We start from the raw sequence: 17,251 nt of genomic DNA, 5'->3' as shown, positions 1-17,251 counted from the left end.
CTCGAATAGTTAGGTAGGTCATGCTTTCTTAAAAAACATAACAATGTAAAAGTGTACATAAAGTGACTGGGAAACTAAATTCTATGATTTTAATCATAATTTGATCCTATGATTAGTATTCAAAAGCAAATATCAGCAAGTTTTCTATAGAAACCCAGATAGTAAATGTTTAGACTTTTCAAGCCATACAGCCTCTGTCACAACTATTTAACTCTGCCATTGTGCTCAGTCATACACAATATATAAATGAATGAACAAAACTATGTTCCAATAATACTTCATCTACTGATACAAAATTTGAATTTCATATGATTTTCACATATCAAAAAATCTTCTATTTGTTTAGCCATTTAAAATGTTTAAAAATCATTCTAACTTGTTGGCAATATTTGGCTCACTGGTCCGTTTGCCAACTCCTGACTGGATCATACCTTTTACAAAAACCAAACACCAAGTGCAGGCCATATAGCCCATCTTGTAGAGTGCCTGCCTCTCCTGCTGGAGGCACGGGTTCGAGTCCCCAGCACTCTGGGTTTGTGGAAAGAACAAACAAACGAAAAACCAAAAATCAAAGTATTATACTTATTAATAGGCTTCCCACCACCCTCCCCCCGCCAAAAAAAAAAAGAAAAAAAACCTGCTTCAGTAAGCCTGGACTTAAAACTATAATACCACACAAATAACCTGAAACTTCACTGAAGCAGAACAATGCTACCCTCCTCAAATTTTCTTTGAACGAAGACAAAAGACAAGAAAATTAGCTATCAGAAATGTCAAAGTATGAACTGGGTTCAGTCAAACTTTCTCCAACCTTTTATAACTTCTTCTTACCTCTACACTACCATAAACTACCGGTTTTTTAGTGTAACTTTTAATTGATACAGATTTCTGAATCAAAAATCATTAATTAGGGTCTTAATGATGTTCAACTCAGAGCTGAGGTTATAGTAAAAGCCCCATTTCCCAAACAATTCTTCAAGAGGGAAAAAAAAAAATCTATATTCAATCCAATTACATACAAGTCTCTTATTTCAAAAGGACTGCTACAATTGGATCTAAAATGTCCCCCAAAACCCCATATATTAAAGGCTGAATCCCTAGTTTGGCAGTACTGGGAGGTGGTGAAAATTGAGAGGGGGAAGAGTGTGGAAAGTTTCAGGAGGGTCACTGGTGACATGCCCTTGAAGGGGACTGTGGAACCTCAGTTCCTTCTTTCCTCTTTTTTCATAGCCTAACCATGAAGTGAACAATTTTGCCTGGTGTTGCCACCATGATGTGCTGATTCACTCCAAGGCGATAATCAACAGCACCAACAGATGATGGACTGAAACCTCCAAACTATGAGCCAAAATAAACTTTTTCTTTAAAAGTTATGTCAGGTATTTGTTACAGTATTGGAAAGTTGAGGAACACAGTAATGATGATTATATACTCTCTTCAATTAATCCAGTTACTCTGCTCATCCTAATATCAGCTACAGAGAAGAATATCTCCTTGGCATCTTATTGCTCCCACAAATATGTTCATTATTGACACCTGTAAACTCTGTTCTATCTAAAACATGAAGTTTAAGGCCTAGGAGCACTATTAAACTTGGGACTACTCACTACCTGGACACTCCATGTAATTATAAGATAAAAGTAGCAAAAGAAACAGGACTTTCTTATGCATGTGTAACATGAGAAAAGCATTTAAATAAAATATAAACTACTTCTCTTAAAAAAAAAAAAAAGGCAAATTACCTAAATAGTTCTACTTTCCCTTAATATATGGAATGCTAATAAAAGAACACCCAAGTTTCAAATGGGATTAAAAATTCCTGGAAGTTCATTTCCAATGAAAATTTCAGACTATTTATAAGAAAGTTGACCAAACAGGAGAATCTGGATGGTCCACACACACACAAAATACCTTTTGCTGAGAAGATATTTGGGCTTCTAATCCTGTAGCATACATATTCATAAGGTCATAGGAAAAGAACCAACGGAGGTAATGAATTCCCTGAACAATTATATATGCATGTCAAGATTCTGAAGAACCCTTGGAAAGGAAGCAACTCAGAATACAGTAATTTTAGTTGTTTATGAATGGCAGTTCTTCTAAATGTTATTCCTTAACACCATTAAAAAGTTAGTCTTTGATTGCTGGGTGCAGAAGTTCATGCCTGTAATTACAGCAGTTCAGGAGGCTGAGGCAGGAAGATCACAAGTTCAAAGTCAGTCTCAGCAACTTAGCAAGGCTCTAAGCAACTTAATAAGACCCTATCTCAAAATAAAAAGGGCTGGGGATGTGGTTAAGTGCCCCTGGGTTCTATCTCTAGTACCAAAAAAAAAAATAAGTCTTTGATAAATTGGTAAATGAAAGGGTTCTGTTTTGTTTCGGTACTGGAGTGCTCTACCTCTCCAGTCCTTTTTGTTTCTTATTTTGAGATAGCATCTTGCTAGGTCGCACAGGCTGGCCTTGAACTTGAAATCCTCCTACCTCAGTCCCCTGAGTTGCTGGGATTACAGGTGTGCACCACTATGCCTGAATGGTAAATTGGTAAACCTTCATTCAAGGTCTGGTACTGTCACTAAACCAGCCAGTAAGCATAACTTGAACTTCTTTTATTCTTTTATATGTAAAATGAGAGGCACTATATCTTTAACCCTTTAAAATGACAGACATGTTAAGTCAAATGAATTAAGGGGGGGTAAAAGTGGGAGCCAGAGGAATGAAAAGTCATTCAGTACAGTATTAAAGACCCACTAGACACCATTCGTGCTGCTCAGCAATTGACACTAGGCAGCAACCACGGAGGAGTCTAGCTGGAAATGGGAACAGGGATAATTTTCCCTCTGTATCCTCCCCTATATTGTGGCACGAGAATATCCTTTACCATTTGCCTACCTGGTCTTTGGTCTAACTCCTGTTCTTCCAGATTAAGTTCATACTTCTGGGCATTCCTCCCTGACTACCTATCTTCCCCCACCCATTCCACAATCTGGGTGAGATGTCCCTGCCACAGTACATTGTGTTTACTATTTTTTTTTTTTTTCTTTTTTTTGCTGCCAGAGATTGAACCCAGAGGCACTTGACCAATGAGCCACATCCTCAGCCCTTTTTATATTTTATTTAGAGACAGGGACTCCCTGAGTTGCTTAGGGCCTTGCTAAGTTGCTAAGGCTGGCTGTGAACTTGCAATCTTCTTGCCTCAGCCTCCTGAACTGCTGGGATTACAGGCATGCGCCAACACACTCAGCACATTGCATTTACTTCTATATCCTTATCATAAAGTAGATATTTGATCAATATTAGCTGAATAAATTAGTAGTCAAGAGTTCAACCTCAGCTAGTTTTTCAACAAAAAACGCTCAATTATAAAGAAAGAGCTTAAATGTAACTTTGTAATTGCCTCATACAGTTTAATATTCAGAAAACTGAAAAGTTTTATACATTAGTTATAAAAAGCATCAACTATCCTTGAGAAGAACAAAAGCCTCATCAGTCTTTAGAGTACCAAGTTTTTCTACCATTTTTCAGTTTTAAAGGACAGAAGACGTAGTACCTCTCATTCTACACATAAGGGAGGAAAAGAAGGCCCAAACAAGTTCAGATTATGCTCACTGGATCATTTGGTAACAATGCCAGAACTTATCAAACATTAACTTTTTAATGATGTTAAGGAATAACGTTTAGAAGAACAGCCATTCATAAACAACTAGATTACTATATTCTGAGTTACTTATTTTCCAAGGTGCTTATAATGATTTAATTTGGAGGGTTCAGGGAATTCTTTACCTCCACTGGTTCTTTTCCTCTGACCTCGTGACTGTGTATGCTAGATAATTAGAAATCCAAATGTCTTCTCAACAAAAGGTATGTATATGTGGACCATCCAGATTCTCCCCTTTGTCTGGTCAGCTTTATTAAATAGTCTAAAATTGTCATTGGACATGAGCTTCTAAATGGTCTTTTGGTATATACAAATACCTCCCTTGACTTATTACCTCATCCAAGGTTCCTCACTTTCTTTTGGACCCTAATATTCACAAAGAGAAAAATGAGACTACTGACCTAAAGAATTTGGATAGAAAATCAACAGAACAAAGGTAAAGTACAATTTAACTTTAAATGGTTATCCATCCTGGAAAACAAACAAATACAAAACATCTGAAAAGGCTGGTAGCAGGAAGGACTAATCTAGCACAAAACACAATAGGCTATCCTACCTAAGTTAGCACACATGCTCTTTTTTTATTTTTTATTTTTGATGATTTTTTACCATGTGTACTTTTATTTGATATCAGTGAATATGTCAATATTTTCTTCTTTATCTTTTATTTGCTCTTTTTACATATACGTGACAGTAGAATGTATTTTAACATATTATACATAAATGGATCATACTCTCTTTGAGTTCACCTTCACAAAATTCCCAACTTTGATCAGTTTGTCTCTATTAGACCAAAAGAAGCATAAAAAGTACCCTGAGGCCAGGCACAGTGGCACATTATCTGTAATCCCAGCTATACAGAAGGCTGAGGCAGGAGGATCACTAGTGTGATAACTTGGTAACTCAATGAGATCCTGTTTCAAAATTTTAAAATAATAATTTAAAAAAAAATTTAAGTCTGGGGAAGCTGTGCTAGGGATGTAGGTCAGTGGTAAAACGCTTGCCTGGCATACATGAGACCCAACAAGGTTCAATACCCCATACCATCAAAAAAAAAAAAAAAAAAAAAAAGTGCACCAAGCAACACATCACTGCCATCAGCCTAACACAAACCACTCAATTCCCTGACCAGGATCCTCTGTTATAATCTAATAGTTATTTATGAATGTCTTAACAATGGACAGCAGCAAGTATTAACACCGCTACTAGTAGACTAACATTTACTCTATCAGGAAATTAGAATGATAGAATCAGATCATTACTTTCTAATATTTACTAAGCACATACTGCTTACTAGGTACTATGTACCCAGCTGCTACTTACTAGGATCCCTCTATTTAAAAAAAAATATATTCTATAACATTTATCATGGTCTTTGAATTTCCTATATGGATCTACAAAATCCCCTGGTCCACAACAAAACCAAACAAATCTAAATTGTGCAAGAGAATGGATGAACAATAAGCTAGCTAAGTGCCAATGAAATGTTAGGCTTTCTTAAATGCTTTGTTTTAGTAAGCATCCAAATCATTTTAAAATTTGGAAAATTAAGGGCTGGGACTGTAGCTCCATTGTAGAGCACTGGGGGAAGAAAAACAGGAAAATTATAAAAACATACATGTATACATAAACATATCTTTTATGCCTGTGAACCCAGCTACTTGGAAGGCTGAGGCAGGAGGATCATAACTTTGAGGTCAGCCTGGGTAAACTCTGTTTCAAATATAATTTTTTTTTTTTTTAAAGGGTGGGAATATAGCTCCATAGTAGAGCATTCGCCTAGCATTCACAAGGCCCTGGGTTCAATCCCTAGTACCATGAGAACATACACACACATATATATTTTTTTTAAATATACAGAAAAAAAAGTAATGACAAAAATTAAAAATGTTTAAGCTATAGCTACATTTCACAAACCCAAAGAACAGAAAATTTTGCAGCAAGCATATGCACAGCTGAAAAAAAATCACAGGTTCTAACTTCTGTCCCCAATTTCATACCTTATTGACACTGTCATTATTTTCTCTCATAAGAAAAGTATTCCAAGAAAGAACACTAAATACTTCTTCTTGACAGTCTCATTGTCTCCCTTATGCACCTCAGCAATACTGTATATTGGGGAAACTCTGTATATTCAACCATCACTTTTTTGACATGTTCACATTCAGCTAGTGACATTACACAAGCTACCAAAAAGATTATACATACTATACAGTTTCCTGAATATTTGTACAATAAAAGTTCTAGATTTTTTTCTGGATTTACTTTTTAATGAACATGCAAACAAGCTTAAAGAGTGTACGTATGATGGTTATCTTGAGGAAAACCTTTGGAGTACACTTTCACCTATTTCTAATACGATATTTCATGGTACACCAACCAAATTCCCCTCTTTCCTATAGATAATTCTTTTTGGGAGGAGGTGGAATTTGTTCTTTTTAAATATAAATGACAGTTACTATAGATAATTCTTAACTACATTTTCAGCAGAGAAGCAGTACCACAAAAGTATAGCTTGTTGGGCTGGAGTTGTGACTCAGGGTAGAGAACTTGCCTGACACGTGTGAGGCCCTGGGTTCCATCCTCAGCACCACATATAAATAAATAAATAAAAGATTCGCTGACAACTGAAAAATATTTTTAAGAAAAATCATAGCTTGTGTTTTAGAGTTTTGATATAGATACACTGCTAAGGAATTCATGAATTTATGGAAGTCATATTTTAACCAGGCAATTAAAAAAATCTGGATGTGTGCCCAAGACCAAAATGAATGAATTTCCATAGAAAGAACTTCTGCAGCCATCTACATAACTGATGAAAAATAATATTTGCTCTTTTTTTGGTACTAGGGATTTAACCCAGCGGTGCTTAACCACTGAGCTACATCCCCAGCCCTTTTTATTTTTAACTTTGAGACTCTTAAGTTGTGGATGGCCTCACTAAGTTACCAAAGCTGGCCTCAAACATGTAATCTCCTGTCTTTGCCTCCCATATCGCTGGTACAGGTGTGCCCCACCATGCCCAGCACATTAGATTGACACAACTTTTAAATCTTGCACCATCTGCCTATTCAAATAGAGTATGTAATTAATTAATAACTACACCAAAAAGCCAAAACCAGACAAAAGACTAAAAATGTAAGTTAGACCATGGGTTAACAAAGAACTAACCATGAAGTAAATACTGTGATTACTATATAGCCCTCCCTAAAGGAAGAGTCCAACTGTACTTGGCAGAGAAGTGAGCAGAAGGAAGAGTTATAGTCAGAAACTACCACTTGCTCCAGATTCTTGCAAGCCCACAGCAATCCTCCCAGTATGCAAACCTTCCAGCAACCTGCCAGCAAAATCACACTTAACAACACCCCCACCATCCCAAAGATATTTTCACTAGCAAGATGTTAGCATCTAACAGAAAAAGCATTCTGAAATAAAAAACACCTATAGAGATCCTGACCAACTCTAGACCTCCATGTAAGTGACCAATTTAGTTGTTCAACTGGAAGATACTTAAGTAACCTCTGGCCTGACCAAAATATATAAATAGACTACTAAATTAAAATTAAACATAAGTACATTATACATGAATTCCAAAGTTAAGGGAGTCAAATACAACATTTTATTAACATATGACAAAAACTGCAAAAGGCAACTGCCTTTGAATCCATAAAAGTAGAATTCCAAATATGTAACATGAAAAAAAAAAAATCCTACTGACTTGTCTTAGCTTTATTGGCTAGCTTTCAATTAACCATTTCAAGAGACTGCCTCATAAACACCTTCAGTTTTCTCTTTAAAATAAACAAGGACCTCATCAAAGTAGGTCATGGATGAGAGTTATCTATTTAACTCATCAGCACCTACAGAACAAATAGAAATATGGGATTCAAAATAAACTCTCGGCTGTCTTTCCCCCTCTGCAGACAGCTCAAATTCTCCCTTGAATGGATATTTTATCATTTTATCCCAAAGTCTTCTCCTCTCCTTTTCTCTCCTCTCTCTCTCTCTCTCTCTCTCTCTCTACTGGGAATTGAACTCAGGGACACTTTACCACTGAACTACATCCCCAGCCCTTTTTTTCCTTTTTTTTTTTTTTTTTTTTAATTTTGAGACAGGGTATCACCAAGTTGCTGAGGGTCTTGCTAACTCATTAAGTCTGGTTTTGAACTTGCAGTAGTCATGCCTCAACCTCCCAAGTCACTTGGATTATAAGCATATGCCACCGCGCCCAGCTTCAAAGGCACCTCTCTCTTCAGATTGCCCCCATTCTCCCTTGAATATGTATCTACTTTTCTAAATAAATCTCTATCTATGCCTTTAATTGGCACATGCTGAAATTCTTTTCTGTCAAGTATGCCGAGAACCCCATTGGTTCCAAGTCAAGTTCCCCCATTCTCTCTGGAAATTCCTCAGACCCTTCTTTGGAGACACGTTTTCCCTAATTGTTTCAATGTGATCAATTTCTCCAGCAGAGTACATTGGTTGCTCAGAGGTCTACAGGCACTGTTCCCTAGAGACAGGTAATAAATGTTACCAGTCTTTGAATTATTGGGGCTTGGAAATTAGCACAGGTTTCATTTCTGCAATATTCTATTAGTCAAGCACTCACAGAGCCCACCCAGATTCAAGAGGAAAAAACAGGCTTTCTCCTAATGCCCGGAATTCTCCCTCTAATGCATATTCTAAATGGCATTTCCCTTTTGAGTTTGACCCCCACTTTCTCCATGAATGTGTAACTACTTTCCTAAATAAGCCTGTCAATAAAAGAAGGGGCGCTACTGATCAAATTATATTGTTATATTGCATATTGTATGCATGTATGAATATATAACAACGAATCCCATCAGTACATACAACTATAATGCACCAAAAAAAAAAAAAAAAACAAAATAAACTCTCAACAAAATTCCCAAAACATCATCATGAATAACCAGATATACTCACTCTAAGGAAAAATATTTGGAAAGAGACACCTTCCACATAGCAAAATATGTCCTGAGGCCCTTTTAAACTATTTCACATAACCAGACAACTTAATAAAGCAGCTTAATATAGTTCATCCATAGTACAGAATATTGCTCAATTGTTAAAAAGATGAGCATACCTCATATGTAAATTGAAACACAGAAGAACACTACATAGAAACAAGGTAGAAAGATAATATGCAATAGTATAAATATGCTTTTGTAAAAAAAATAAAAGGACAAGGGAAAGGTACACACTAAAATTGTTACTAATGGTTACCTCTTGGATGTGGGATTTGGAGAGGTGGAGCAGGGAAGAGGGGTGTAGGGAAGACTTTTACTTTTTCTTCTATAAATACACCTGCATCATCTAATCCTTTTCCAGTAAGAATTTATTGTTGTGATTTAGAAAAAAGACATCTTCTTGAGCTGGGGTTGTGGCTCAGTGGTAGAGTGCTTGCCTCAAATGTGTGAGGCACTGGTTTCGACCCTGAGCATCACTTATGTCAGTAAATAAAGGTATTGTATCCATCTACAACTAAAAACAAATTTTTTTAAATCATCTTAAACATACTACCATATTTTTTCTGTTTTTAAAATATCACATCTGCTTTTAGTACATAAAGTACCTCCAAAGCTTGAATATAAAAAGTCATCCTCAGGAGATTGAAAAAGACAACTAGAAGGGGTGAAGATGTAGCTCAGAGATAGAGTGACTGCCTAGCACACATGATGCCCTTGGTTTGGTCCCTGGCACAGCAAAAGAAAGAAAAAGGAAAAAGACATGGCAATTAAATACAATGTATAATTCTAGATTGAAAAAGAGGACACTTTTGGACAGCTAGAAAAATTTTAAAGATGAACTGTTTATTTGATAATAGTATGTTATAATGAAAACTGCCTAAATTAGGTATCTAATAGAATGCTTCTTCTTGGGTAATACCGTGGGATATTTTGAGGAGAAAGGTCATGATGTATCTTAAACTCAGTCAAAACTAAATTTAAATTTACTTGGATAGGTAATGCATATCCAAGTGGCAAAACTTCATTTACTTATTAATCTAGGTTAAAAGAATATGGGAATTCACTGAGCATGGTTATGCAAGCTTGTAATCCCAGCAACTCAAGAGGCTGAGGCAGGAAAATCCCAAGTTTCAGGCTAGTCTCAGTTGCTTGGCAAGGCCCTAAATAATTCAGCAAGACCCTGTCTCAAAAAATAAATGTGGGGCTGGGGAGATAGCTCAGTCGGTAGAGTGCTTGTGTAGCGAACACAAGTCCCTGAGTTCGATCCCCAGCACCGCAAATAAATAAACAATAAATAAATGTGTGTGTGTGTGTGTGTGTGTGTGTGTGTGTGTGTGTACAGAAGTTCGTTACACTATTCTGCAACTTCTTTTAAGTTTGAAATTTCTTTTAAAATACACTTTTTTAAGAGTGAATTCTCTCAGAAAAATAAGAGAATTTTAAATCTGATTTTTGGTGACTGTAGATATAAGTTGCTCACTTCATTTCCAGTATGAACTCACTCTCAGGGTCTTACATTAATAGCTCATAGGATGTCATAAACTATGGTACTCTACAGTTCTCTTGGAAGAATTAACAGAAATGATAAAGCTGCTTAACTTTCGATTCTCTAACCAGGTTGGCCATCATTTGCTATCCAGCATGAATATTCTAGCCTCTCTGCAAAAATTGACAAGATTCATGGAACAATGAGTATTAGGGTCAAAAAGTTATTACAAATATATGTTAAAGAATAAGTTATGCTAGGTGTGGCAGCACACACCTATAATCCCAGCAGTTTGGGAGGCTGAGGCAGGAGGATTCCAAGTTCAGAGTCAATCTTAGCAATTTAGTGAGACCCTATCTCAAAACAAAACATAAAAAGGATAAAAAGAGCTGAGGATGTGGCTCAGTGGTTAAGCTCTCGTACCACTGGGTTCAATCCCTGGCAAAAAAAAAAAAAAAAAAAAAAAAGGGTGGGGGACTAGGGTTGTAGCTCAGTAGTAGGGGGCTTGATTTGCATGGATGAGGCACTAGGTTCAATCCTCACCACAACATAAAAATAAATAAGCTAAAAGTATCGTGTCTATCTACAACTAAAAATATTTTTTTTAAAAAGTCCCAAATCATTTAAAAGTCCAGAAAAGAAAAAGACAAAACCAACTAGTTGCTACAGTGAAAAGCAGCAGAGAAGACTGGATAATGTCAAAGTCCTGCTAATAAATCTAGGAAGAATGGGCTGGGATTGTGGCTCAGCGGTGGAGTGATTGCCTGGCATGTGTGAAGCCCTGGGTTCGATCCTCAGAACCACATGTAAATAAATAAATAAGTAAATAAATAAAATAAAGGTTCATTGACAACTAGAAAAAATATTTTTAAAAAATCTATGAAGCATAACTTTTAGAAAGATAATCTTACATGTATAAAATGTGGCTCGGCTATTTCTTACGAAAACACAACTGTATCAACAATTGCTTGATACTTTTCTAAAGACATAATGTGTCAATAAAAGGAAAACAATCTGCTAGAAATTTAGAAAAGGCAAGAACAAAGAGGGGCATACCAAAGAAGTATACCCTTAATCCTAAGCACTAGGATAGATTGACTTTGCAAACTTACCAGGAAACCTTCCAAGTAATATTTTGGTCTCCCATGTACCCCAGTAGCCCAAAAAGGACAGCCCCAGTCTATGGATCCAAACCTTAAATACTACAAAGCTATTCATTGTTCCCTATAAAATAACAAATATTTGATTCATATCCTGGCTACAAAGCTACTAAAGGCTCAGCTCTTATACAGAACTTGGTGAGCACATTATGCTACTTTCTCTCGGATGGTTTCCTATGGTATCTTCATCGTCTATAGCAAATAATGACTGTCCTCCCTGCTTCATATTTTATTTAAACATGTTGAAATATTTTTTAGTTAACAAACTTTCTTTTTACTAAATTCACGCCTTTACATGGTAGTGCCTTTTAAGTACTATTCTTCCTAGCTGAATCTTTCCATTCAATACAAATAATAAAAGAACTAACTGTGTCCTAATTCTTGAATTCTCAAAAAACCCTTTGAGGAAGATACTATCATGATCCCCACTTTGTAGATAAGGACACCAAAGCCCAGAGTAATTAAGAAACTTGTGCTGAACACGGTACGTGCCTATAATTCCAGGTACTCCGGAGGCTAAAGTAGGAAGATCCCAAGTCTGGGGTTAGCCTGGGAAACTTAGTGAGACCCAGTCTCAATATAAAAATAAAAAGGGTTGGTGATGTAGCTCAGTGGTAGAGTGATCCTGGATTCAATCACCAGTACTGCAACAGAGAAAGAAAGAAACTTGCCCAAGTTCACAAAACTATCGAGTAAAAACAATAGTGAGATTCTAAATCAGGAGTTCTGACTCCAGAACCCAGGGGTTTAACTTTTTTTTTTTTTTTTCACAAGGGGACACCCTGGACCACTTTGGCAGTCTAATGACGCTTACAGATTCTTTTTCAGTCTAATATTTTTAAATGTATAAGATAAACTACATGTGATTGCAAAGGACACCAATTACATGAAGGGAAAAACTCAAATGTGTGAAATAGCAACATATATGCTTCTTAAAAATCTAGTGGTAGATCTCATATTCACTGTAATTTTGATATAGTGATGAACATAAATGTTTTGAGATACCTGTAATAACCATATAATTAAAATATGTGATTTGTATTGGTACCAAAATCACAGATACTGTTACTACTTTAGTTCATTGTTTACATAACTGAAAGAAATGCTAACTTCTAGAGGTTACTGGAAAGGTAATTTTTTTTCCAAGTTCACTATGTTATATGTGTTAAGAGTTTTACACTATATACTACACAATCCTCTTAACACTAGAGTTTCAAAGGACCAATCCTTGGTCCTTTTCTTTCTACAGTGAATCCCTTGATCTCATCCAAGCTTATGGTTTTGAATACTACCCAAGTAGATGACTATAAAATTTATCACTGATCCAGACCTTTCCCCCAAGTTCTAAACTTAGATATCAATTCAACCCAAATGCCTAACGGCTATCTCAAATTTACAATGTCTAACACTGAATTACTGATCTAGTCTCCATACTTGCTCTTTCCATAGTCATCCCTATCTTAGCAGTTAGGCAAATTTCTAACTGCTAAGATCTAAAATCCTATGACATCCTCATACCCCTTACACTACATATGACCTATCAACAAATCCTATCAGTTTGATCTTCAAAATGTATTCAGAATCCATTCATTTTTCACCATTCTTCTTTTACCACTTTGGTACAAGTCAGCATCTTGTCTGGATTACTAACTTCCTTACAGCCTCCAAGCTTCCACTGTCGTTCCTCTAGACAATGAGTGATACTTCTAAAGCTGAAAGCAGACTGTTTAAATTTCCCAGCAGCCCAGCACAGTGGCTCACACCTTCAGATCCAGTTTATTGGGAGGCTGGGGAGGAGAATTATTTGGGTGTAGGAGTTCAAGGCCAATCTGGACAACACAGTGAGACTCCATTTCAAAAAAAAAAAAAAAAAAAAAAACACAAACAAACCCCCCAAAAAACCTGCCAGCCAAGTATCTCTCTCTCTCTCTCTCTCTCTCTCTTTTTTTTGTGCGTGTGTGTGTAGTGCTAGGGATTGAACCCAGGGCCTTGTGCTTGTAAGGCAAGCACTCTACCAACTGAGCTATATCCCCACCTCCTGCCAAGTCTCTCTAATGGCTCTACAAAGCTCTATGAAATCTGCACCCACAATCCTCAGTACCACCAAAAAAAAAAAGGAAAAGAAATCTGTACCCCACCCCACCATGACCCAATTCACTATCTGTCATTCTTTCTTGTTCAATCCATTCTACCCATATTGGGAAGAACTCAGAGGTCTGCCTCAACACTTTGGAACCATTCCCTCTGCTTTAAATGCTCTCTCCCTAGATAGTAACATGGCTACATCACGTTTAAGACTCTGCCTAAATATTACTCGCTCAAGGAAGTCAGTTTACTCCACTTTATAATTTTTTCCTTAACAATTCCAAATTCCCCTTACCCTGCTCCATTTTCCAAGGCACTTAACTTTTTTAATATTTTTAGTTGTAGATGGACACAATATCTTTAATTTATTTATATGTGGTGCTGAGGATCAAACCCAGGGCCTCACACCTGCTAGGCAAGCGCTCTACTATTGAGCCACAACCCCAACCCTAAGGCATTTATCTTTGAACATTCTATATTATTTACTGTTTATCACTCCTATTTAAACTCCACAATGCAAAATTTTGTGTTTTTTAATATACACATATATATACATATACAGATATATATGTATATATATCTACACACACACACACATCCCAATCACCCCTACTGTGTCTACTTTTAACACAGACATGCATATGTTAAAAAAAAAAAGAAAGAAAGAAAAAAGCCAGGCACCATGAGCACATGGACCTGTAATTCCAGCAGTGAGAGGCTGAGACAGGAGGATCACAGTCTCAGCAACTTAAGCCGTCCTAAGTCCCTGTCTCTAGATAAAATATAAAAAAGGGCTGGGGAGGTGGCTCAGTGGTTGAGCACCCCTGGGTTCAATTCTCCATATCAAGAACAAAACAAAACAAAACCACTTTTCCGTCACTGTTAAGTATTTGTCTATCTCCCTCATTAAAAGAGGTCTAACCTGATCTAATTTAGAGTGTCCTCAACACCTGTCTTTGCCCTATATTGGACACCTAATGCACAGATACTCAAGTGATTACAGCTATTTTCACCTGAAACACAATGTCCTCTATGCTGCAAGAAAAGCCAGGACTTACAGCTGTGTCTGATAAGAATGAGTACAAGACACATACAAAATATCAGGCCCCAACTGCAACTTCAATCAAACCAAATTTACATTTTTTGCCTCAAGTTCTTTTTACATCTATGAACCATTTCAAATGAACCCAGAATGAAAGGGGGCATTTGGTCATTCACTCTCTCAATCATGTTACCCCCACTACCACCACTTAAGCCCACCTAACCTTTTCATGCTCAACTTAAATACTATCTCTTAATAGTCCCTGATGACCCCTGATAGAAGCACTTACATGTGCCACATTCTGTGGCAAATACTTTTCGTGCATTATCTCATTCAATCCTCCCAGAAGCCCTAGTAAGTTGCTACCATTAGGATAATTAATTCCAAGATGAGAAAACCCAAATTCAGAGAGATGAAGTAACCTTTTCAAATGTTCAAACCAAGGTCTGACTCTGAAGTCCATTTCTTTAACCCTGTACTGTGCTTCCTCTCTCTCTCTCCAGCATTATAAACACTAACTAGTTCATATATACTTCCATATAGGGTTTGCTGTCACTTCACTTCTCATTTTCTTGGGAAGGCTTCATTTTCTTCATCTGTAAAAGAGGCAATATTGTTCAGAATGCCTATCAAAATCTCCACCAGTCCTTAAAATGTTATGAAAGAAAATTATAAAATAATTTTATAATTATTTACAGACCCTCATACAGGTTAATAAACAGAAAGAAAAAACAAAAACATACATAAGAACTTACTTAGTCACTATTAGATATCCAATGTAGAGCCAGAAAAGCAGTAAAACTAAAAACTCCAAGACCTTGTTAAAATAATCATTCTTGATTCCTTCCCCACCTGTGTCCACCAAAGATGTACTTCTGAGTTCACTTTCCTGCATATTATGAAAAATTATTTTCCCCCAAGAAGTGAAAGGACGTGTTCCTTAAGGCTTCTGAACTTCACCAAACAACCTGGTAAAAGGAACTGAAAACAGGCACTTTGCCCAGAGACTAGCATGTTACTTTTTACAGGACAAGAGCTCAATCAGCATTTATCAATTTTTTACAGAATTTTTTTTTTTTTTGAGAATTTAGTCTCAACCAAAAACCTGCAACATGAGCTTTGTAACTGAACTGATTGTGCAGTACATCAAAACAATCTAATAAAAATCATGTTAACCCGTGGCCTAGAACCTATGAAAGGACAAAGCCACGTTGAGTTAACTTAATATTCCAAGTAAGAGTTGGGTTTTGTTTTAGAAAGGCAACATAATGATTTTTCATTTTGTGCAGAGATGGCCAACACCCCAACAGAATCCTTTTGTGCTGTAATCAAACCTAAGAACTATCAAGTGAGGTCCAGACATTTCCGGGCCAAGGTGAAAAAATTTGTCAAGGGGTTCAAAGAACCACCACAGCAAATGTAAGGTAAACTGTGTCAAAAGAGCAAAACTCTTGGATCATTCTGGTCATAAAAGTTTGACAGTTTCGCTAGAAATCCACCTGCGTTAACTTTGAAATGAATCGTATGTTCTTAAGTGTAGACTTTACCACCAGTAATGGAGTTTAAGAATGGCTTCTCAAAACAATGGTCTTGTGAGGGCTTAGGGAAAGAACTGACTCCAGACTTTGGAGTAAAGCTATCTGAGTTATCAGACATAGCAGCAGATACAGCCCGCAACAGAAATGTAAAAATGACCTAGACTGGAAAAGTACTATTGGGCAAAACTGTATTTGGGTTTACTAGCACACTGTCTTCAGAGAATCCTCAAATGGTTTCTGGGGTTTTCACTGAAGTCTTCGCATGAGGTAAAAGTCACCCATTTAGGTCAGAGGTTCCAGTTCCCAAAGAAATGAGTGTCCGAAAGTGTGCAAAACCCAAAACCTGCAGAAAAATGCACCCCTCACAGGGCTTTCGTCTTCAGGTGGAAAAACAAACCCGGTGTCACCTCAACAACAAGACCACACAAACCTCGCCACCATTACAAAACCCGGGCGCCAAAGGTGCAGAATGTGCAGCCGGAAGCACTACGAAGCCAGGATCGAGTTCCCAGGGGGAAAAAACCGAGCCCGAGAGCGCAGCGCGGGCCCTTTGCGGCCCGGGCCGGGCGGCGCGCGCTAGGCCCTTCCGGTCGGGGCTGCGGTCGCCGGTAGGCCGGCGGCGGGCAGAGCTTCCACCCTAGCCCGGGGATTCTCGGCCTACCTCGCCGCGCCCTCCCGCTGGCCTCTGCCGCGGCCACCCAGCGACCCGGCTGCCCAGCTCGCGTAGGGCCTAGGCCCGCTCCCCCGCCGGGCGGACGCGGCAGCGGCCTCCGGCCGGCCGCCCCTCCCCCACCGCCGCCCAACGGCCGCCGCGACGCGAGCAGGGGCGCCCACGCCGGGCCGACCGCCCGCCGCCGCGACGGACGGGGCCCGAGGCGCGGCGCGGGGTGCTCCCACCGGCCGCGCGAGCTGCGAGGCCCGTTACTCCTCGCGACGCCCGCCCCACTGCCCGTCAGGTCGCGCCCGACTCCGGCCAAGGCGGCCCACGGCCGCGGAGGCCGCGGAGCCGAGACTTACTCAGGGGTCGGGTGCTCAGGGTCGTAGAAATCCCCCATCTTCGGAGGCGGCCGCGGCGGCAGCTGCTTCATCGGGAGCGGCTGGAGGCGGCGACGCGAGCCCCCTCCCCGCGGCAGGCGGCGCGGGGGAGGGGAGGAGGCCGCTGGTGCGACCGCGGCGGCGGCGGCGGCAGGGCCCGCGTCGCTGGCTCGCTCGCTCGCTCCCTCCCGCCGGCGCCCGCCCGCCGCTCTCTCCCTCGCACACTCACCCGGAGCGACGCGCACCCCGCCCGCCCGCAGCC

The 17,251-nt window shown here is 38.8% G+C and overlaps 1 protein-coding gene across 5 annotated transcripts in view; it reads right to left on the bottom strand.

Annotated features, from left to right (window-relative positions):
• Positions 1-17,201, bottom strand: part of SETD2 (SET domain containing 2, histone lysine methyltransferase) — a 119,485-nt gene extending 102,284 nt beyond the window's left edge. For 3 of the 5 annotated variants that reach the window (XR_013760097.1, XR_013760098.1, XR_013760099.1), the window contains exon 1: positions 16,972-17,201. Coding sequence is in view for 2 of the 5 variants with exons in the window: in XM_079116679.1 (XP_078972805.1) it covers positions 16,972-17,042 (71 nt within the window). In the remaining 3 variants the exon portion in view is untranslated. The remainder of the gene's footprint in view (positions 1-16,971) is intronic. The other 2 variants (XM_079116679.1, XM_079116678.1) reach the window with 2 other exon arrangements.
• Positions 17,202-17,251: the final 50 nt, after the last annotated feature.

The sequence above is a fragment of the Sciurus vulgaris genome (assembly GCF_902686455.1).
Source record: "Sciurus vulgaris genome assembly, chromosome: 16".
NCBI lineage: Eukaryota > Metazoa > Chordata > Mammalia > Rodentia > Sciuridae > Sciurus > Sciurus vulgaris.
This window is presented reverse-complemented; position numbering and strand designations above follow the sequence as displayed.